This window comes from Astatotilapia calliptera, chromosome 10 (genome assembly GCF_900246225.1).
Source record: "Astatotilapia calliptera chromosome 10, fAstCal1.2, whole genome shotgun sequence".
Taxonomy (NCBI): Eukaryota; Metazoa; Chordata; class Actinopteri; order Cichliformes; family Cichlidae; genus Astatotilapia; species Astatotilapia calliptera.
The window spans coordinates 13,366,006-13,388,563 of NC_039311.1; the positions used below are offsets into that span (position 1 = coordinate 13,366,006).

Here is a 22,558-nt window from a genome sequence, read left to right on the forward strand (position 1 = left end):
CTAAAGGAAATTGACAAAAATCTGCTTACAAGCTCATTTATAACATCTATTTTTTTTCTTTACACACAGGAAACAAGTAAACCATGTGATCCAATGTGCTGCTGAGCCTGAAGGCGACATGTTGAGAAGGATACTCACTCTTGTCTCCCCCGGGGAAGATGGAACGCAGGCGGACCTTCTTGTTTTTCTCTTCAGGAGCCATTGGAAGCGGTTTGGATGCGTGATTCACTGATGAAGAGTCTCGGGAACTACTGTTCATTCTCAAGGGGGGGGCTGGTGGTTTCTCTTCAATATCAACACTATCAGACATCTTTAGTAGCACTCACAATGCCCTGGGAAAGAGAGAAGGAGAGAGGTGTAGGAGCTCAGTGTGAAAAAGTCTATGTATAGATCAGTAAGAACTCAAACAGCAGCAGGTGATGAAAGCTACAAAAACCCTCTGCACTGATCTTAGCTTTGAATTTCACTTGCACTTAGCCCTATGCATAATACACAACAATGTTAAGTTTGCTAAACTGAGGAATACCATTTTTTATACACAAAAGCATTATTTCCATTTGTAGTACATATTAGGTGTTCTGGTTCACCAAGACCTGCTGTGTAAAAGGGAGCAGGTATCAGTAACACCAATGAGTAATGACAATGAGTAAGTCAGATACAACATGAAAAGAAGGAGCTGGTGGGTTGCAAAGCGGTTTGCTGATGCACAGCACCCGTGGACAGGCTAAAATTGTAGGTCGTGTAGGCCATCGGCTCACACCCCATCTAATATGGACTGGCAGTGAGATCAGCTGATCTGCCAGGATTGTGGCTGCGCATGACTTCATGAAGAAGCTATGCCTGATTGATCTTTATTAAGGTCAGGAGCAAGCCATGGAGTTTAAGGGGCAGTTTTACAGTAGAAAAGCCACAGTAAAAAAACAATCCACAGTGGTATTTTATATTAATATGTTCATGCAAATGGTGTGCACTTACATTTTTCTACCTCAGTGGTACTTAAAGCACTTTACAGTGCTATAGTGTTATAGTAACAGCTAAGCTGCCATGCAAGAAGTCCAACAGCCATCAGGAGTTTCAGTGTCTTGGTAAGCAAAACTTCGGTATGTGGAGTGATTGCGGGACCAAACCATCAGCCCTTCAAGTGATGGATAAGGTAATAATTATTAAAACTAATTGATTAATTTCTTGAGGGTTTAAGGAGTCACAATGTTTCTTGATATTTAAAAGTTCTATTTCTATATATTACAGCTATTTCTTATATTTTGTAGCTTTGTAATCTATTGTATTATTTCATTTAGTTCAGTCTGTTACTGTCCTTATTGTCTTGGAGCAACTGTAACCATATAATTTCCTTAAGGATTCTGATTATGTTTCTGATTTTCTCCCTTGTAAAAGAGATTTGATTTCAGGAGTACTTCCTGGTTAAATATAAGTAACAGTACTAGTACACTTAATTCTTCCTATGTGGACACGGCTGATATTTTGCACGGCAGATTTAAATCTAATTTAGATTTAAAGGTTGACTCAACAACCAAGAACTGATTCTCAGAGAATCTGGCAAGAGTAAATATTTCCATCACTCATGCTCTAATCTTCCATCTACCCATTGCATCTACACATCTTAGACTCCTTGAGTGCCGCACCCTGAGGCCAAGCCCATCATGTGATGTGCAGCACAGGCATCCCAGAAAGCGGGCCATCCATGTGGGCCGCCCCCTTGCTTGAGACCTACATAAGCGAACAAAGACACGCTCTCAAGCTTTTACACAGCGAGCCTTGCCTTTGACGAATCACACACGTGCCTTCGTGGTGGCCTTTACAATTGTACTTAACCATCTCCTCCTCCACTAGGCACAGTTTGATAGATCACGCTGCACTCTTCCCTAACGTCCCAAAAGAACTGGTTTGGAATAAAAGAACTTGATTAGTGGAACGATGCGACATGATAAGAAGCCACCGTTTCATCAGATTTTGACAGTTACCAGCGTTATTACACAATACCTCTGGCTATCTCCATCTGCTGCCTCAAATTCTTGTCTTGTTGTGAAAGGGATTTGTCAGTAATGTGTCATTTCATCATAAACCTGTTTGGGCAGGACACCAGAACCACAAATCAAGGCTTCTCAAAACATGCTCATTGTTTGTTTATTTAACTGTGCAGTAACTACCTCAGAAACATGTCAGATTAAGAACAAAAAAACCCACAAAAACAACATCATCATTAACTGTTTCCCTGTTAACTGCTGATTGAATGTAAACATCCAACGGATTCAGTAAACAGATTTCATTATTCCATTTAAACATTAAACATGTTCTTCCGTTGCATAACATTACCAATATGCTTTAATGTGTAAGGAATTGAGTTTATGACTCGTAAGAAACAAACTACAAAATATGTGAAAGTTTATATTACATTAAATAAAAGCTTGGAGATTAAACATGGATCTGAGATAAAAGCTGCCAACATAATCTTTATGTCTAATTAATTAGACAGCATTTGGTATTCTCCTCTGCTAGTGACGTGATAGCTCGCACTGCGATCTTTTCAATTAGATTAACTATTCAACAACGACTGCCGGAAATTATTTGGCGAATATCAGCCCATGCACACTGCTGGCATTCAATAGCAGCCCAGCTCGCTGTAGATGAATGTAGAGTTGAAATGTAAAACATGAACATGAACAAGAACTGAAAACAAGAAGCGTTCCACCACTGGAAGATAGGGATAAAAATAATATTGCAGCATCTTCCTTTAACAGAGGTTACATCAGTTGAATCCCTGAGAAACCTTTAAATCACCCTTTCCCAAGAATGATCTGTTAAAAAAAAAAAAAAAAAGTGACTCACTCCTGACAGCACGGTTAACTGAAATTAGATTTTGATCTGGCTTAGCTAGAAGGCACCGACTATTTTTGAATAACCAGTCAGCTCCAGAGACATACTATGATTTTAAAACGCCACTATGTCGTTGCTATTATTTTAATACCGCATTTCAAAGATCTTATGAGATATATTGCTGGTGGGGGAGCACTATGCTGGCGCTTTCCATGCGAGACTCCAGACGACAACAAAAAACAGGTTTGCTTAGGTTGGAGTTTGGGCGTGTCACTGACAACAAAACCCAACAAAACTCTGCTATTTACAGAGGAAATTCACAATGTGGACACATTAAAGAAACAGGGCGTGTATACAGCACGGCTGTCCAGGCAATAAGGAAGACAAGGTTTGGTAACCTTTATATGCAATCTGACACAATCAGCCAAATTTAGCTGAAGGATCGCAGGGATTATTAAGCTTTATGGCTTAATACTGTGGCACCAGGCTTACAGCGAGTGTGGAAATACTGTTGAACTTGACATCTAAACTTTTATTTAAGCTTTTGATTTTTTTCCTCCTCATATCCTTTTCTTTGCTTCTCAATCACAGTTACTGATCGTTTCTAAATGATCCATAACCAGACCGGCTGACTGTCTGTCATCTATCCTATTAAGAGAGTTCACGGGGTATAATTTTTTATAATCGGTGAAAAAGTGCAGCACTATAAGTGATTTAGTGTCACAAAGTGGCATCCAAGCTGTCTGTCTACCTTGTCTATGGATCATTGCAAAAACACAAACATCCCTGTCCTGTTAAGACTCACACAGCTGCGACTAAAGCCTCTGTTAATCCGTTAACATCATTTTTTTTTTGCTATCAGTTTTGCTTCGATAGAAGTCACACTGCTTTTACTGTCACGCACAGAAGTGGATTCAGTAACGTGCGCATTAAACAAGCGAGACCTGCCAACAGCGATGGGGCTCTAATCTGTCGAGTCAATATCTGGTCTGAAAACATGGAGGGAAGAATCGGTGGTTACAACATCAAACAACGACAGGAGAGTTTGAACTTTTCAAACATAAAACTAATGAGTTCTTGAGGTTTAGTCGGGTTAGTTGTTCCCCCTTTTCAGACATGGATTTGTAAAACTGTTGGCTTCTAATAGCCATTCTGTTATTAAACAGAGGAGTAAGGAGCCATGACGCATGCGTGATGCATTGGGCTCACAATACATACAGTTACATGGACTTCTACCCAACAACTCATCCATCCGCTTATGCAATTCACAGTGGCAGGCTGCGGATGGAGCCTATCCCAGCTGTCAGAGGGCGAGAGGCTGGGTACACCCTACACAGTCCCCATCAGTGATATAAAAAAGTGTTGGTGAAACTATTTTAATAGTTACTTTGATCATCAGCATGGATGACACACAGTCACAGGAATGCATATTTATAGAAACAGCTGGAAGCAATACACTGACTTATTCCTTTTAATGTTTTGTCCAATTTCAGATTGCAGTCACTACTTATGTCTCATTAGCCTGACCCGTCACATACCTGCTGTAATGTAAAGGTTTAGTTAAAAAAAATATGTCACTGTAATAGATGTGAAGCTTTAGAGTGAGTGGGAGAAAGCAACATATATGGATGGAGTTAGGTGGCTTTGGAGAGGTCGGTGTGTCTCTGACGACTAAAACGCACATGAGCGGGGTCGTCTGCACTCTGATGATGACAATTTACAGAACAGCTGATGAATCTGTTCAGACTTTTTCCAGCACACAATAATAAACCAATTTAAAGGAACTTCTGCGAGCAGTTTGGGCAGAGTGATGTCACAAAAGTAAAAGTGGGTTTACTGTGGCAAATTTTCAGAGGTGCACGGTCACACGTGAAGCTGACATATTGTCAGATTATTAGAAACGAGTACCTGTCTGAAAGGGCTCCTTTGCTTCATCAATACTCGTGTCCTCCTCGAGAGCACACACCACTTATATAAAAACATTGAAGTGCTCATAAATATGATAACGTTAGGAAAGAACTGTCCTCAGAAAGCAACGTGGCTGAATGATGGCTAAAAAAAAAAATCCCCAAAACCCTCTTCGGGATGCTTCTGTTTATTTTAATGACAGGCAGTCGTGAGTGAGCACAACAAACAAAAACAGCAGCAGCAGCATCACAGTTAGATATTACAAATCTAAATGTGGTCTCTAATGCTGTATGGCTGTTTAGCTTATCACCTTCCTGCCGGCAGTTCTGCTGAACGGCTAAAGATGGCAGATTCATGAAGGCCCAGACATTACCGATTCTTCGCTCACATAAAACACTGACCTATTTACTGTGCAGACTGACAGGCAGGCAAGCAGTCAGTAAGTACACTGTCCCTGAAACAAGCAGCTACTATTTCTGAAACACACACAGCCCAGTCTCTTATACATCAAGTGTACAAATGACTTTTACCGATACTGAATTTACTGGTACGAGGCTGGACTACACCAGCAACGGGGAAAAAAGGATTGTAAGACAGATTTCCATCGTTTCACTTTTAATTGAGTCAAAATGCAGAAGAGGAGAAGTGCAGCTGTAACAATGATCCATGACGTGTTAATTTGACAGAAGTTACACCCCCAGCGTCATCCTTTTTGACTTGCTTTAGAAAAATGTGACATTTTGACAGCGATATACAAATGTGCAAGCCTCCTAAAAAGAAATAAGATAAAACACTAAACCAGCACAGACATTACTGGAGATGTTTTCACATTTCTCTTCTATAAAATATTGATATATCCATGAAGAGTAGGCATTTTCCTTGCTCTTTCAAACATTAATGCTGAATTTGAATGGCTAACCACAGGAAGAGGCTCTAATCTTGAGCCCATGGCAGCCCAGTAATGGCCCCACAGTGGGGGGAGGGCTCCATAAGCTCAGCTCTCCATGCCCCTGATTAGGACACGCTCTCTGGTTGACTTGGCTTCGGCTGTCCTTCTATGAAGGATGCTGATTACTTGGGATGGGATAGACAGCTTGAGGACGGTCAAAAGATAAGGAGGAAGGAGGGATACTTCGAAGCTGCACATCATCATTGTTATTTGCTCCATCTGTACAGAACTTTTACTCTGCATTTTATAAACACAGGGTCAGATAAATTTCACTTTACAGACGCACACAGTGTCACACAATAACAGCTGTCAACATGTAACTACACAAATGCCCGTCTCCCCCGTGGCTGGACCCTCAAGATCAGAAGAAAACCCGCAGTCATGTAGCCCGCTTCCATATGTCATCCCCTTACATTTCAACTGGGGGGCAGGGGAAGCGATGTCTGACATTCATGTCTGTTAAAGAGGACTCGTGGTCAAACTAAATTAATGGCTGTTTTCATTTATCAATACAAGGCTGTGACTATGCTTTGAAACTTGGTGTACAATATTTCAGTAAATAGGTAAGTCAGAAAATCCTTATTTCTTCAGGCACTGACACTGACAGTTAAAAACCTATTTTTGGCAGTTCTTGGATTGTCATCCACATTAACACTTTCTGACAGTTTGTTGCAGACAGATGAGAAGCTTGGTGCCACTCCTATGTCTGAACAGGGACATGTGATAATGCAGTCAGCAGATTGTTTATCTCAACATAAGCACAGGAAGCAAAGGCACACAGCTACAGTCATGGTAAAAACACAGTACGGCATCTGTCAGTTCGAAGGTTTTACATATCAGGACCTAACAAATGATCCCATCCTAACCAGGTCTTAAAATAAGGTAAACAGAACTTGAAATGATGTGTGTAAGCACACTCTTCTAAACCTTGCTTGCAGAACCAGTCTTTGAAAAAAAGGGAATTTTGTTCATTAAGGTTTACAGGCACGTGCTTATACATAGCTCTATTAAGGGAGCATTTCAATCAGGTTGAGGTTTAGATTTTGACCGGTCCACTTTGATTCTTTTCTTTTTCAGCCATCATTTTGTACAGTTGCTAGTGTTTGAGGGATCACTGGCCTATGTTATGACTCAACTCGAGCTAAGTTTTAGCTGTAAGGCTCTAGAATACTTTGGTAAAAAGTGTTCATGGACTCAGTGACTGCAAGGTACCGGGTTGATCTGATATCCTCGTGTTGGTGTTGTTCCCAGATCATCATACTAAATGTTGTTCCAGGATCAACATTGCAAGTGACCAATCAGAATGTTGTGACGTCATACTTTTGCGACTTCGGGAAAAACCGGCGTAAAACAAAAAACTGTAATAAAGCTGCGTGAAACCGCCTCTGTCCGCCGATCAACGGACCCTGACCCTAACCGTAACCCTTTAATAAACAGTAAGCAGAATTGATATTGTCCTTGCAACATTGGAATTTCATAAATGCATGAATGGCTTGGCGCGCAAAAGAATAACGTCACAAAAATGTGATTGGTCACTTGCAATGTTGAACCTGGAACAACATTTTCATGATGGTCTGGGAACAACACCAACACGAGGATATCAGATCATCCAAGGTACCGTGTGGCTACAAAACAAGCTCAAATCATCACTGCTTCACCACCGTGCTTGAGAGCTGGCACGAGATGTTTGGATATAGCACAGTATCATGTTTGGTGAAATCCAACAGAGAATATAAGTGGTGACATCTGAAACAGTAAAGGTAAATATTCTTTTTTGTTCCATTTATTGATTTTTTGCACACACCGTTTCAGCATTTTGGCTTTTTACTGAATTTAGAATGACATGGTTGTATTAAAATGGATATATGATGTGTGATATGTAAAACCTTGGAATTGATAGTGGGTGCACTCTCTTAAAAGTAACAAAATGCGCACACAAGCACCTCTAAAGCTCGCAAATGTTCAAACTACAGCTCTTACTTTCTATTGTTCTGCATTAGTAAAGTGAATTTTACAATTTAATGTAATACTGTTCAACATTTAAAAGAAAAAGTAAAAGCATCAAAAGCACATCTAAAACTCATGACAGCGACTTGATTCCCGAGTCACAAAAGAAATTCTGACATTTCAACTTTTGTCAAATGAAGCTTCACTTCTTTGGTTTAAAGCTTCTACTGCAACACTCTGTAACTCTGCTTTGCATACAGCTCCAACGTCTGGTTCATGAAAGGGACAAGTCACAGCTGCCTCACACACTTTTATTGTAACAGGTGGCAGGTGAGACAGAGGTGTGCAAATTTATTCCTCGTTTCATGTTTCAGTGGGGGAAGTTTGGCTGTATGTAGAAAGATGTTGTCACACTTCTAATAGTCATGCCAATACAGTTAATATAAGTTCCATAATATAATAACCATACCTGATCAAGAGCCTGATGACAGGTTTACAACATATTCAAAAGTATGCCTCCCTGCACAAAGAGTGAGACTTCTTTCATTTGTTTATTTTTCCAGGGTAAAAAGAATCACATGTTTCACTGGAACAAACAAAAAAAACATCTATTTTTAGGGGATACACGCGCCTTGGGGGAAAGCTATGAACATCTTTTAATCGTGTGAGTAAAAAGGCTTATACCCGCTCATAATATGCCAACTAGAGCATGATTACACAATATCAAAGGAAAAAGTAAATGAATGAAACAGCTTTCAAATACACTTTGAAATAGCACTTCAAATGTCCATTAACACAGAGATCTGAGGTCTGAAACACAGCTGATGCACATACAGTATATTTTTCTATCCAAGTAGCTTTTCTAAGACAGAACGTGGTGTTTTACTTCAATCCAGTGTTTGTAATAGAGCTCTCTGTTCCCTTCTTCTTCTTTTTTTAAAATGCACAGCACAGTTTGGAAATATCTCTGATCACTGACCTATTATTAGACACGAGCCAGAGTATGATCTTGTTTCATCCGATCATAGTCTACAAAACCACATGTATAGGAAAGAAATTATAAATATTAAACAAATTAAATGAAAATATTACACCCGGTCATTTATCAATTGTGGGAAATGCTACTTATATACATATGTATGTACAGAAAAAGAATAGCTCTTTAGTATGTCGAGTACTGTATGTCCTATTGTGCAGTTAAACTAAATGCAGCCTTGCACTTTGGCTTCCAGGAACTGTATCCTGTTCTAATGCTCGGGCGCATTCAAATTTGGGATGTTTGGGGTTTTCCTGACATGAACTCTTCCCTTCAGGTTCCTCTCACAATATATCTATTGGTAGAAGAACAAGAATTTCACGTATTCCTCTTTAGGAACAATCCAAACCACGTTGACCCAGATGCAGTAAAATCAGACCCAACCCATGTCACTAACACCACCAAGGTTGAGGTTCTTTTGCAGGAAATGCAACGTTTTCCTTTCGTTCCCATCTGTCGACAAAGGCTTTCCAATATGTTTCTGGCTTTCTCATGCGATCTTTAACAGACAGAAGATGAAAACCACTGTTCCTTTAGTGAAGTTCTGGGTTTTCTCCTTGCAACCCTGTCAGATATACCATTTAATCCAGTCTTCTCATCATAGTGGACTCAAATATGACCATTAGCTAACTTGAGAGAGGCTTTTAGTTGCTTAAAGATTACCCACGGTTCCTTAAATTAAACCACTCCTGTGGAGGGTAACAGTGGTCTTGAGTTTGAAAGCAGTTTTAATTTTTATTTTAGTGAGTTCAAATGTTTTTTTCACATCAAGTTTTAGCGTTCAGTTAACTATAATAACCTTGCTCCAAATGTTTTTTCTCTCCCCGAAGGGAGGGAGCATGCAATATGTTTGTCTCTCTGTCTGTTTGTTAGCAGTTTAGCATTCACAGTTTTCAAGATATCAAGTTCAAATTTTGTGTGACGGCAGATATTAATAACAGCTTGAGCTGATTAATTTTGGTGAAAATCTGATCAATGTCAAGGTCACACGAAATGTGACTGGTCTTGTTTTATTAAGTAACCCTGTTCAGACTGATGAAAATCAATAAATCTCACTTGTTGATGCCATGATTTATTCCTTTGATTGTTTTGAAGATCAGACTTAGATACATGTTTGTTTTAATTTAAAAACAGGCAGCACCCTAACACCTGATTCTACTTTTACCATCAAACTAACGGTCAACAGTCGACGTTTACTTGCTTCGTTTCTACTCGCATTTCATTTGTTTATGTGGCGTGACTGAGACACGGCAGGACCACAGATTCGGTGTTAGAGCCATTCTATTTATTCTAGCTGCAGCTCTCGGCTGTCAGCTGCAAATCACACCACAAAAAACTACCGTAACACACAACAACACAATTATGTAGGTCGGTGGGCGTAATTGGGGATGCCGCGCAGGTGCATGAGCCCTCCCTGCACGGCACCGCAGACCACGCCCCACCACAGTTTAGTTGGGTTGTTTTGCTACTTTTCCGATATATGAAAGTTATGTTCACGGTTTGTGTCACATTTAGGCAGAAATGTAAAAATTTCCAAAGGATTCCCAACTTTGAACTGAAACTGTATCTAATCAGTGTAAATTAAATCACTATTAATTAAATTAATGTAAATTGGACAGTATGCGTATCATACATATCTGACTTTTTGCAAATGACAAGAATAAATTAAGCGTTCCAGTAGCTAAACCATTTAGATAAAAACTAAGAAGATAAAATCACTCAGTTTTGAGGTGCTTATATTTGTACACTGAAGAAATATTGCACAATATTCTCACCTATGCTGCTAAATTAGATTACTGCAATGAACCCTTTTGCTTGGCTGTTAAGTTTTACATTGATCTTGTCCCATTCCAATTAGCACAACACTGATTAGATTGCAAAGGCACGATGATATAACCTGCCTTATTTTCTCTTCAGTAGCCAATTTATTCCCTCGCATTCAAAGGATTCAGTGGTATTACCAAATATTATCCCTTTGGTTCACTTACTTTCAATTAAACAACACTCTCCTGACAGATTTGGGTACACCGATCCTCATATTTAAAACAAAGCAGAAACTGCAGGCTCATTTTACCCCCACAGTCTACACTCCAGCATGACTCTCATTTTACTGAGCACCATCCTTTCCCAAATTCCCCTGCTGGGGAGGCTTGAGAGCTCACTCTGTCATTTAATATTTAGTTCTGGCGAACCTGCTCGAGTGCTGTTCCCTCAAGTGTGTGTATGCGCACACACACACACACACACACACACACACACACACACACACACACACACACACACACACACACACACACACACACACACACACACACACACACACACACACACACACACACCATGTCATGTCTTAAACCTGCAGTGCTGCTTTTCTCATTGGCTGTAGATTTTTGTGTAAATATTGCAAAAAATATTAGGTTAGAAGACACTTTCTAAAATAATTGAATAAACTATAGTTACGAGTACTAGTGAACAGCCAGAGCTGACAAAATTACCGTTCCCTGTGTGTTATGACAGTTTGAGTGGCTCTCTCTGTATGAGCTGGAACAGAAGTACTTTTTAATTGAAGCAGTTTATCCTGTCAGGTGGTAAATTTCTATCAGATCTGAACTGCCAGCAGTATAAATGAGCTAAGCAGCATTGTTAACATGTGATAATTCCTTCCTGACAGAAAATTCTAACTGTATTCAAAGCACATTTCTATGACTAGTAGTTTATTTATGGGCATTTATGACATAACAGAGCAAACTGATCAATACTTTCCCTAACAGGATGAGCTTCCTCATTCCTCATATTCAAAAAAGCCTCTCTTAGCCCATCCTGACAGCCCACCTCCAGGTAAAATTGTGTTGTGGTCAGAGTCTGCTTTTCTTTGATGCATGAGCCTCACTTAGAGAATAGACTTAGCTTAGCAATAGACGAGTTTCTGATGACTGAAAATCGACATTTAAGACCTTTATCGTTATTGATTAACCATGAGGTTACATCGAAGCAAGCAAATCCTGCTTCAATAGGCAACTGTTTTTAATGTTTGCTCCAAATCCATCGGTTAACTTTGGATCAGTTTCTTTACACTGACAGAAAAATCAAACTCAAATGCTTCTGCTTATTGGTCTGATGCATCTACAGTGGGAGTAAGAAGGAATATTGATAGAAGAACTGTGTTCCGGACTAATTTATAAATCTGCTAGAGAAAAATTACTAGTAAAACCTCAGCTCAATTCTGCTAGTAGTACGAGAATAGAAAGTTCACCTGGCTACAGGAACCATTTAGCTCAAACTTGCCCAGTACAGCTGGCAATTGGATGGCATCCAGGTGAGATCATGTTCTCTCCATGAACAAATTTTTCCACAGTTGAATGGGACAAGGGCGGAGAGCATCTCTTTTGAGAGGTTCCAGTCCAGGTCTTTTGATCTTCAACTGAGTGATTACTTCACACTTAGTAGTACACTCCAGGGCTGAAAGATTAAGCACGTGCTAAAAGTGCAGTATATCCAGCAACCACTTGAAGCCCACTGCAATTCAATAACAAATCCTAATACTTTCTTTTGTTAAAAATGACAAAACTACGGGAATGGCCTGATACAAAAAAATCCAACAACAATAAAACAGACAGAAGGTTAAGATTTAAATTTGGGGCTTGGCTACATTGGTTGAATGGGGACACTGATGTGGGCACCTGTCTTACCTCCACTAATTTGAGTCAGTGAACTGGATCTGTTAATCCAGCATTTTAAACATGATTATTAAACAAATATTATGGCTTACTGTGAGGTCCAGTCAAGGTTATAGATGCAGTTATTTAACCAAGCATGTAAAGGTTAGCTGCTAACTTAGCACTCCATCCCCTTTTCTAATTATGGTTACATCTGCTCTCAGAAAACCAAGATGATGATTTCCATAAAAGTAAAAGAAAACCTTCAAATGCCCAGTATAATATGTTCATCCTTAATAGAAGTATATCAGATCAACCTGAGAAAATGTTTTACTGTAAAAGCAATACGACAGATTTAAACAAAAATCTTGATTTGTTATGTTCTTAAATGTATAAACTGCAAAATACTCAAGATGTCTAAAACATTTTACAAATTGGTATGAGGTTGAGGTAGGAAACCCTCAAATCCTTGAACAGAGCAGATGGTTGTAATCCACTGTTTTATTTATATGAAATAAAAACACTATTAATAAAGATTCATGAATCTTTAAATGTAAATTATAACCTCAACATGAATTCCAAAAAGAATAACAAGAGGCAGCATTCACACACCTAGTTTTTCATTTTACAGGCTTATTACAGGTAAAAAGTCTCATGACTAACAGGTAATTTGTCTCAGTTTAGAATCAAACTATACTTTCATTTCTTTCTTCAAAGACTGCTGACCTGACTTTCTATACAACCCATAGCATGTCTAAGTACAGGTGAGCATCACATGTTTTATTATTGTCAGGTTTAAAAAAAAAGGTACCACAGGGTTTTATCCACTATTGTGGGATGGATGCGCTTTTCCGAGGGCCATCTGGAGGCAGAAAGGGGCATGATTTCCCTCCTAAGCCAGCTGGTGCACCTGCTCCGAGTACCACTGAAAGGGCTAAGATGTACCAATTGTAATGACTGAAGGAAAGAGTGGAAACAGTCTCCCCAAGTGCTTTCTTTTTTTTTTTTATTCCAGCAAAGTATTCAAGGTCACTAAATAGTTTCCCCTGAAACTGTGCGAAGCGTTAAAAAGCTTTGTGGTGTGTTCTGTTTGTTCATCGCATAGCCTTACTGTTCTCTCACTACAGCCGACTGTGCTCTACTTTAATAACCTTTCCCCTGCTAAGTGCACAGAGCTACATTGTGGTTTTGCATAGGCAAACACTAGCATGGGACTAATATTTGTGTCAACAAGAGAATCAGCTGAGACACGCTCACTCTACTTCGATGCAACTGAGACCACAAACTGAAGCACTAGTAGTTCATCTGGAGGCAAAGCAGTGCGTCAACACTGCTCCAAGGTCTCCTCTACCTGAAGACACAAAGCTAAGATCATATGGACAAAAGCAAAACTTTTTCCAAACTCTGCCCTGAATTTTCTTTGGCTCTCCAGATGTTTTCCAAACACACTAAGAATCTTTGATATACAATCATGAAAGATGGAGCAACTGTGAAGTTCTCTCATTAAGAAGCAAAGCACATACAACCAGAATAATAATAAGAAAAGGTCTGAAAAGTGAATTTCAAACGATCAGGGAGTTACATCTTATAAAAGAGGAGATTAAACAGTCACCTTGTGGTCACAGTATCTGCAGATCATCTAGAGTCCTTTCGTTCTCTGGAAACTATTCCTACTTGATGGCCTTTAATATTTTTCTATCTGTTCATCTTCAGACTTATTCAAGCTCACTCACTTCTCCAACTCTCTGCAAACCCATGACAAAGAGAAACTTTTTAATCTGTTAACCCACCCCCAACCCTCTCACTCCCCCTGCAAAATTTGATCCCTATATTCTCCACAGCCGGCATCCATCTGGAATATCCATCTTACTGTTAAGGCATTAGAACTTAAATACATCTGAAATATCTATCATGAGGCTACATTTGCGGTGTGTATTTGAAACATTATAAACTGCAGGCAATATCTTTTTTTTTAATGAACGCAGCCAGACAAACAACACATAAACAGATAGAATAAGCTTGCTTGTATATTTGTCTAAGTAGCAACAGACATCAAGTAGGGAGATTACACAGGGAGCTGTGTCAATGTGTCAGTGTGTGAGTGTTTCCTCTGTCTCTCTCCATCCATCTCTCCTGCTTACTCCCCTCCCCTTTCGGAGACAAAATGGCCAGATGGCTTGCAATCCAACATGCTAATCCACAACACAGACTGTAGCTCTGACACACCTACCATAAGACCAGTGCTCCACTCTCAACATCTATACCCTTAAGCACACACACGCATGTATACACACACAGGGCCAGTACACTTTCAGCATGAGTCCCAAACGATAACTTCACTTAACAATAGCAGAATAACTCATTCAGACTAAGCCCTCAACAGATGGAGGCTTAGTTGTATGTGTTTTGTGTGTGTGTGTGTGTGTGTGTGTGTGTGTGTGTGTGTGTGTGTGTGTGTGTGTGTGTCCTGCTATCATATTTCAGGCAGGCCAGTTAGCAGGCTACAGGCCAAGATGAGGTTCTGTGTCTACTGCTTTTGTTAGCTGAGGTGAGGTAAGAGAAGCCGAGTGTGTTGGGTTACACTGAGCAATGGAAAACATGGGGAAACCCAGAAGAGCACATAATACACATGGAAACAAACTGGCTGCCATAGTTATGTTTTTTTTAAATAAAGGATCATTTCAGTACACTAATGAAGTGCTGCTCCTACTGTGTTATTGATAAGATCACATTAAATAAAAACACTGCATTATTTTGGCTACTCGGGCCTGGGCAGATGAATCAATGAACATCACAAGTAAAAGAAAAGTACTAAAGTTACACAGTGGTCAGTTGGTCACAAGTGGGGAAATCATTTGCATTAAAGTCAAGCCACAATATGCTTCCATTTTGCCAGCAGAGTGCATGTTTACATAACAAACATATGCCCGAGTCTATAATTTCACTTAGATTTTCAGTTAAACTGAGCATACTTTGCACTCGTCAGAAAATTCAAGAGTATAACACTTTGAGTGGAGATATCTATTTTATATAAGAGGTGCGTAACCAACTCACAGAAAAAAGCTCATACAGGTAAGAACGCGCTCTGTTGATGGTAAACAGCTACACGCACAGATACAAAATGGAGAGCTATTAATTGCCCATTTGCGTGTAATAGACCTGTGTCGATAACGGTGCGATGAATATATAATGCAATGTGGCATGTGAAGCAGAGCATCTAAGACTGGTGTGAAGCACAGCCAAGAGATCAGTGGAGACGAATTTTCCAGCGACAGCTTCGCAGATCAGTTCGACAGAGGGATGCATAAATATTAAACACTTCTACTCTGATGGTATAGCAAAACCTGATTGTCTCGCCGCCTTCTGATTGTGACGCTGCATTGGATTACCACTCTGTATCCGGCCATTTTTCTGGAAAGCTTGGAGCTGGGTGATGTGCTACACTGGGAAGAAAAAAATTTAATAGACCAACCAGAGAGTTCTGGGCGTATATTAGATAAATTGTGATGGGGGGAAAAAAGCCAATGGTTCTGCCTTGGTGTTGAGGAGTTTATATAGTAGACACCTTAAATATTTTAATGCAAAAATGTAGTAAAAGATGTAGTTTAACTGCTTGAAATGCAGTCATATTTGCTTGAAGTGTGGACAGGAGGATTAGTGTGAAAGGGCATGCAAGACATCGATCTCAATGTAAAAGGCCAATGTTCATAGCGAGCAACAGCTTCAGTAACCCCTCCCCCAATCCACTTTATAATCATCTCACCCTCCCTAAATCACTGATATGACTCCCTAACATCTTCCTCTTTCACACTAAAGCCAGACAACAGGTCTCCCATCAGGCCCTGCTTCTCAAGGGATGACTGCGCTTCCTGGGAGAGGAATCTGTCCTTCCTCTACGTTGGCCGGGACGGCAAAATTAAAATCGGAGCAGGTGATGGAGAGGCACACATTCAGCTTTGTACTGTGGCCAATTCTTCCATCATCCTCTACCACCGAGAGCTGTAGAAGAATCTGAGGTAGAATAGCTCAGCTTTCACAGCACCGGCCCCCACCCCCACTCCGATCCCCAGTGAAGTCAGGTGACCAGATGTTGTATATCTCCCTGTCACCACAGCCGCCATGAAGCTGCTACACACATCCATGTTAAAGCGAGGAAGCGGAGGCACTTCACCGCTGTGTGGGTGAGAGATCACTGAAAGGCACAAATGGAAATACAACTCATTTCTTCTTGAAGCCCACTCTAGAGAGACCATACGTGAGGCGGTGCAGAGATAACAAAAGAGCATCCATCAGCATATTAACCATCCATCCCCCCCCACCCCACACACACACACACACACACCCACGTACCCTCCGAAGCATATACAGCTCACATCCATCCATAAGCCGCGGGTTTACAGACCCAAAATAGCGTTGCTTCTTTTTTGTTTCAGTGTTGCCGCTGCAGCTGCTGCATTTCTCCAGGACTGACACACACACACACACACACACACACACACACACACACACACACACACACACACACACACACACACACACACAAACCCACAAGGCCTGTACAAATGCCACCATTGATTTTTGCACCCCTCCTTCAATAAAGATGCTATTTGTGAGGCAAAAGGGAGTGTACACAGAAACAATGTGATGCACAGGATGGTATATAATGATATAAAACATGCCCGTGCCATCTGATGCAGGCATCCATTTCCATCTCGCCCTCACTGAGAGACTGCTGATGAAACAGCTGCCTCCTTAGCAGGGCAGAATGCAGAGTGGAGGAAGAAAAAAAGGCTACAAAGCACCCCTACATACACAGCCCCCTCCTCCTCTCCTCCTTCCTCTGCCTCCCCCTTCCACATCCCTTATTGCACACACAGAGAGGGAATTACCTGAAATATGTCTTCACATTCTCTTGCTCAGGTTACGCCTTTGGGCCCGGAGTAGTGGTAGATTCATCGCTGACCGTACAGTCCTAATGACAGTTTAAAGGCAGGATTGCCATTCTCTTGTCAGACCAGTTCCTGACCCTAAAAGCAAGCTTGTTCGGCAGGCTGGATGCTTCACTGGCTGCTCACTGTTCCCTAGCCCATGATGTCATCCACCCTGGTTTGCTGATTGGCTGAGGGGTTGAATATTAATGCAGGCAGCTGGTCCAGGGGAGGGGAAAGACAACAGGCAGACACAGTTGGTTTTCTGGTTAACAGCTCAAAGCTGCAGAGGGAGTATGATGGGCGGATGGCATTATGCTGCACATTAAGCTCAAGACTGTTTCTGTTGCAAACACGGAAGACACTAAACACGATGCTAACCTGAGCTGTGAGTACATGCCGCTGTAACTTCAAAAAACATCAGATTTAATAAGAACAGAACAGCTTAACACAGGTGAGTTCATATAAACAATCAGAACTGGCAAAGCCTCTCAAACATTTCTGCTAGAATAGCATCAAAGTCAGAGAGAATTAATTTGCAAGAAAAGTAGAGACTTTACAGTTAATTGTAAAAAGAAAACAAATGCATCCAAACATTTTTATTATCATTATTATTATTATTATTATAATAGAGCTCTCAATTTACCGGTCGATCTACGTCCCTACCCTCACCTATGGCCACGAGCTGTGGGTAGTGACCAAAAGAACGGATACAAGTGGCGGAAATGAGCTTCCTCCGAAGGGTGGCTGGCCTCTCCCTTAGAGATAGGGTGAGAAGTTCAGCCATCTGGGAGGGGCTCAGAGTAGAGCCACTGCTCCTCCACATCGAAAGGAGCCAGCTGAGGTGGTTCGGGCATTTGACAAGGATGCCTCCTGGGCGCCTCCTGGGTGAGGTGTTCCGGGCACGTCCCACTGGAAGGAGGCCCCAGGGGCAGACCCAGGACACGCTGGAGAGATTATATCTCTCGGCTGGCCTGGGAACGCCTTGGTGTTCCCCCGGATAAGCTGGAGGAGGTGGCTGGGGAGAGGGAGGTCTGGCCTTCTCTGCTTGGGCTGATGCCCCCGCGACCCAGCCTCGGACAAAGCGGAAGAAGATAGATGGATTGATTATTATATACTACAACTACTGCTACTTTCAGCCTAATGGGTTTTCTTTGTCTTGCTTATTTAACAAATTAGTTGCTGTTGCTATGCAAGGATAAACTACCTACTTTGCATGTTCCCCATGTTTTTTTAAAAAAACAAAAAAAAACAAAATAACATTTAATTTTCTGTATCAATGTTTATATATAAAGTTGCTTTTGTGGTTAGTGCTCTTATCATATCTATTTTAATGTAACTGAGAACATGTTTTAATGACAAATTAACATAACAGTGTTTGTTTTTTTTATATTAATATTTACCAACATTCATTTAGTTTGTTTGTTCCCCTACACCTTGAAATTTGAGATAAATCCACCAAACACTTGCAGGTAGTGAAACCGGAGTCTCTGAGTTCAAAAGCAGGCGAACACGACAACCAAAACTGTCGCTGCAGTTGCCCTAATTTGCCTATGATGTCATCCTTTTCCTCTATCTCACCTGTGATTGGCTGACTGGCACAGCATCTGCTCAGTCTCATGGCTAGTGCTTTTAGCTCAAGGTGGAGGCCTATCTGTGGCTCTGTGAATCATGGCTGGTTGTCCTGACAACCCCTGTAATGTCGATTCCTTGTCAGAGAGTAATATGGCTGTTCGGTGACGGTCTGTTCACTCAAATGGAGAACTGCAGGAAGATAATGCCCCCTTGCAGTGCTTTCATTCACATTTGAAGGTAGCTTTTAAGATTTTTTTTTTTAAATGAACAGCAAATATATTTTCAAAGAAAACTAAAAAAAAAACAGCTTTGAATTATTTATTTAATAATTAGATTTTTTTTAGAATAATATTAGGTGTTAGTGTTTGGTAATAATCCTCAGGCTCTCAAATCTTGAGGATTTTACATTCAGGATTGATCTAGTGCACATTTATTTTCTGACAGTATACCTTTTATCTATTGCAGGCAAGTGTTTAGGATGAACTCATTAAACCCTGCCAATATAGAAAAGAAGGAAAAATGCTAATTTAGCTTAGCCACAAGAACATTTGAACTTGACAGGCGACTCCTGTTTCTTAACTGAGTGGTTTCGGCCCTGCTCCCACAACAAAACAACCTGGGTTGCATCGGAAATTAGTCAGGGGGATCGACTTACTAGGGAAACGCTTATAAAACCCTGCAGCCTGTTTTAACCACTTCTTCATTGATATAAATGACAAAACTTGTCATTAAGGTGACACTGAGGGCTGTAAAACGCTGTCTATATGGGGGAAAGTGTTAAAGCTGAAAATAATCTTTGCTCTTAAGGAAACAAAGGATAACTATACACTAAAAGGCAGATAGGCACACTTATAGAAAAGTGTTAAAATGACAATAAATCTGACAGCATAAGTAAAATGACAAAGCCTTTTCACCAAAGGAAAAAAATGTGTTTGAGGATACTGATTCTCAATCTAAAAAAAAGAAGGCCCTTTGTCTCCTGAAAAAATAAACAATCAAACAAAACAAAACCCAAACCGGGATGGCAACAATGATTAGAAAGGGCACAGACCTCCTACTAAAGCCGGTGTGCTTCTTTCACAGCCACATGCCCTTTAGAAATTCTGTACTCATACCTGCTACCCCATTATAAATCCCAATGGATAAGCATGCATGACATGTTTTAATTAGGATCAGCACAACAAATGGTAATAAGAACATTTTTTGGATTTACACACATTAAGCTTTTCTGCTTCCATCAAGAATTGTGCTGTATTTGTGTGTTGCCATTACTAATATATTTTCCATTCTCACTGCTGCAGTGAATCACGCAATACTTTTCTAAATATGTGCTCCTGTTTACTTAAACTTAGCTCAGCAATACACAAGGCAAATCATTTCCTAATGCTTGGCAGTAAAAGCTCAGATCAGGAGCCGACAGGACAAGTCGCAGCTGAATCTCAGAGGAGCATGATTTACTAGTATCCATAGGCTCCTGTCAGTGATCAGGTTTATATAAAGAATCCTATAAATATCCTTGGACGCAGAGCGCATCTCTGTGGTGACATTTTGTAATAAGCCCTGTCTGAAATTTACTAGTGTTGTAGACAGAGAAAGATGAGTTTCTACATATATCTACATAGAATCTTGTCTAAAACATATACAGTGCAGTGAAAAACTATTTGCCCCCTTCCTGACTTACTCAAAGATAACCGACTAACCACACTTTTTGGAAAGCGGAGTTCAGTTTTGGTATCTTGATTACTGCAAGACAGAGTCTAATCAATAACTTACTTAAATGGAACCTGTCTGACAAAGAAGTAGACTCAATAACAGATAACTCAAGAACAGATAAGAAACACAGTCATTGATATCTATCAGTCTGGAAGGGGTTACAAAGCCAATTCAAAGGCTCCACCACTGTGAGAGCCATCACCCTCTTTAGCCTGACGCCATAAGCCATAATAATAATAATGGATTGGATTTTATATAGCGCTTTTCAAGGCACCCAAAGCGCTTTACAATACCACTATTCATTCACTCTCACTTCATACACTGGTGGAGGCAAGCTACAGCTGTAGCCACAGCTTCCCTGGGACAGACTGACAGAAACGAGGCTGCCATATCGCGCCATCGGCCCCTCTGGCCAACACCAGTAGGCGGTAGGGTGAAGTGTCTTGCCCAAGGACACAACGACCAAGACAGACAGAGCTGGGGATCGAACCGGCAACCTTCCGGTTACAAGATGAGCTTAATTAGAATATTGCATTTTATATTTACCCAGATTATCTTTGTAATATCAAACATTTAAGCATTACAAATACGGCACAGCTTCTGTATCACGTGGTATAAGGCTCCGCCCTTGTCATTTGTTGAGCAGGAGGAGTGAGCGCTTGTTTTCATGCAGATTAAGTCCCGGATCAAAATGCGGTACAATCGTCGTCTTTTTTTTTTTTTTTTTTAAATCGTTGTCATTTGGAAATGAGATCGCACATAAGTATGAATCGAGATCGCGATTTTCTAACGATTAATCGTGCAGCCCTACTACAGTATATTAATAAAGTAGGTTCTGACAAAAACAGAGCCACAAAGTGGTCATTTAAAGCGGTCATTTAAAGCATATTGCCAGCTTATTTCACTTCAGTGCTCTTTTTCCTCCATTTTTCCTCACATGTTAAAATATTTTTCCTTTAAACCAACTTCCAAACTGGCAAAATGAAGCCATTGTAGAAGTGCCAAGAACTAGAGTTAAACACTACATGAATAGACCTGTTAAAATACCCAGGTAAACACAAGATTTTAAAAAAATAATAATAATTTTTTATAACAAACTGGTACATTGCCTTCCCCTTCATAACAACTGTACTGTGTTTGTTCTTAATAACTTCTGCATATGGATTATGTTAATTCTCATAGCTAGGAGTGTAGCAGCCTTAACTGACAGCTGTGCTATCACACTGGTTTCCATACACTATTGCAGACTAAAATTTGAGTATTTTATTAGTCTGATATCTGACTCACAGATATACAGTGGGGCAAAAAAGTATTTAGTCAGCCACCGATTGTGCAAGTTCCCCCACCTAAAATGATGACAGAGGTCAGTAATTTGCACCAGAGGTACACTTCAACTGTGAGAGACAGAATGTGAAAAAAAGATCCATGAATCCACATGGTAGGATTTGTAAAGAATTTATTCATAAATCAGGGTGGAAAATAAGTATTTGGTCAATAACAAAAATACAACTCAATACTTTGTAACATAACCTTTGTTGGCAATAACAGAGGTCAAACGTTTACTATAGGTCTTTACCAGGTTTGCACACACAGTAGCTGGTATTTTGGCCCATTCCTCCATGCAGATCTTCTCGAGAGCAGTGATGTTTTGGGGCTGTCGCCGAGCAACACGGACTTTCAACTCCCGCCACAGATTTTCTATGGGGTTGAGGTCTGGAGACTGGCTAGGCCACTCCAGGACTTTCAAATGCTTCTTACGGAGCCACTCCTTTGTTGCCCAGGCGGTGTGTTTTGGATCATTGTCATGTTGGAAGACCCAGCCTCGTTTCATCTTCAAAGTTCTCACTGATGGAAGGAGGTTTTGGCTCAAAATCTCACGATACATGGCCCCATTCATTCTGTCCTTAACACGGATCAGTCGTCCTGTCCCCTTGGCAGAAAAACAGCCCCATAGCATGATGTTTCCACCCCCATGCTTCACAGTAGGTATGGTGCTCTTGGGATGCAACTC

General features: G+C 40.5%; 1 protein-coding gene across 3 annotated transcripts in view; it reads right to left on the minus strand.

The window, feature by feature from the left end:
- The window catches only part of LOC113030051 (serine/threonine-protein kinase PAK 3), a 50,014-nt gene that overhangs the window by 14,522 nt on the left and 12,934 nt on the right, over window positions 1-22,558 (minus strand). For 2 of the 3 annotated variants that reach the window (XM_026181110.1, XM_026181108.1), the window contains exons 1-2: window positions 17,221-17,436; window positions 139-332 (exon numbers count right to left, since the gene is read on the minus strand). In XM_026181110.1, the coding sequence (XP_026036895.1) occupies window positions 139-310 (172 nt within the window). In that variant the 5' untranslated portion in view covers window positions 311-332; window positions 17,221-17,436. Of the gene's footprint in view, window positions 1-138; window positions 333-17,220; window positions 17,437-22,558 lie in introns of those variants that run through there. The other variant, XM_026181109.1, reaches the window with a different exon arrangement.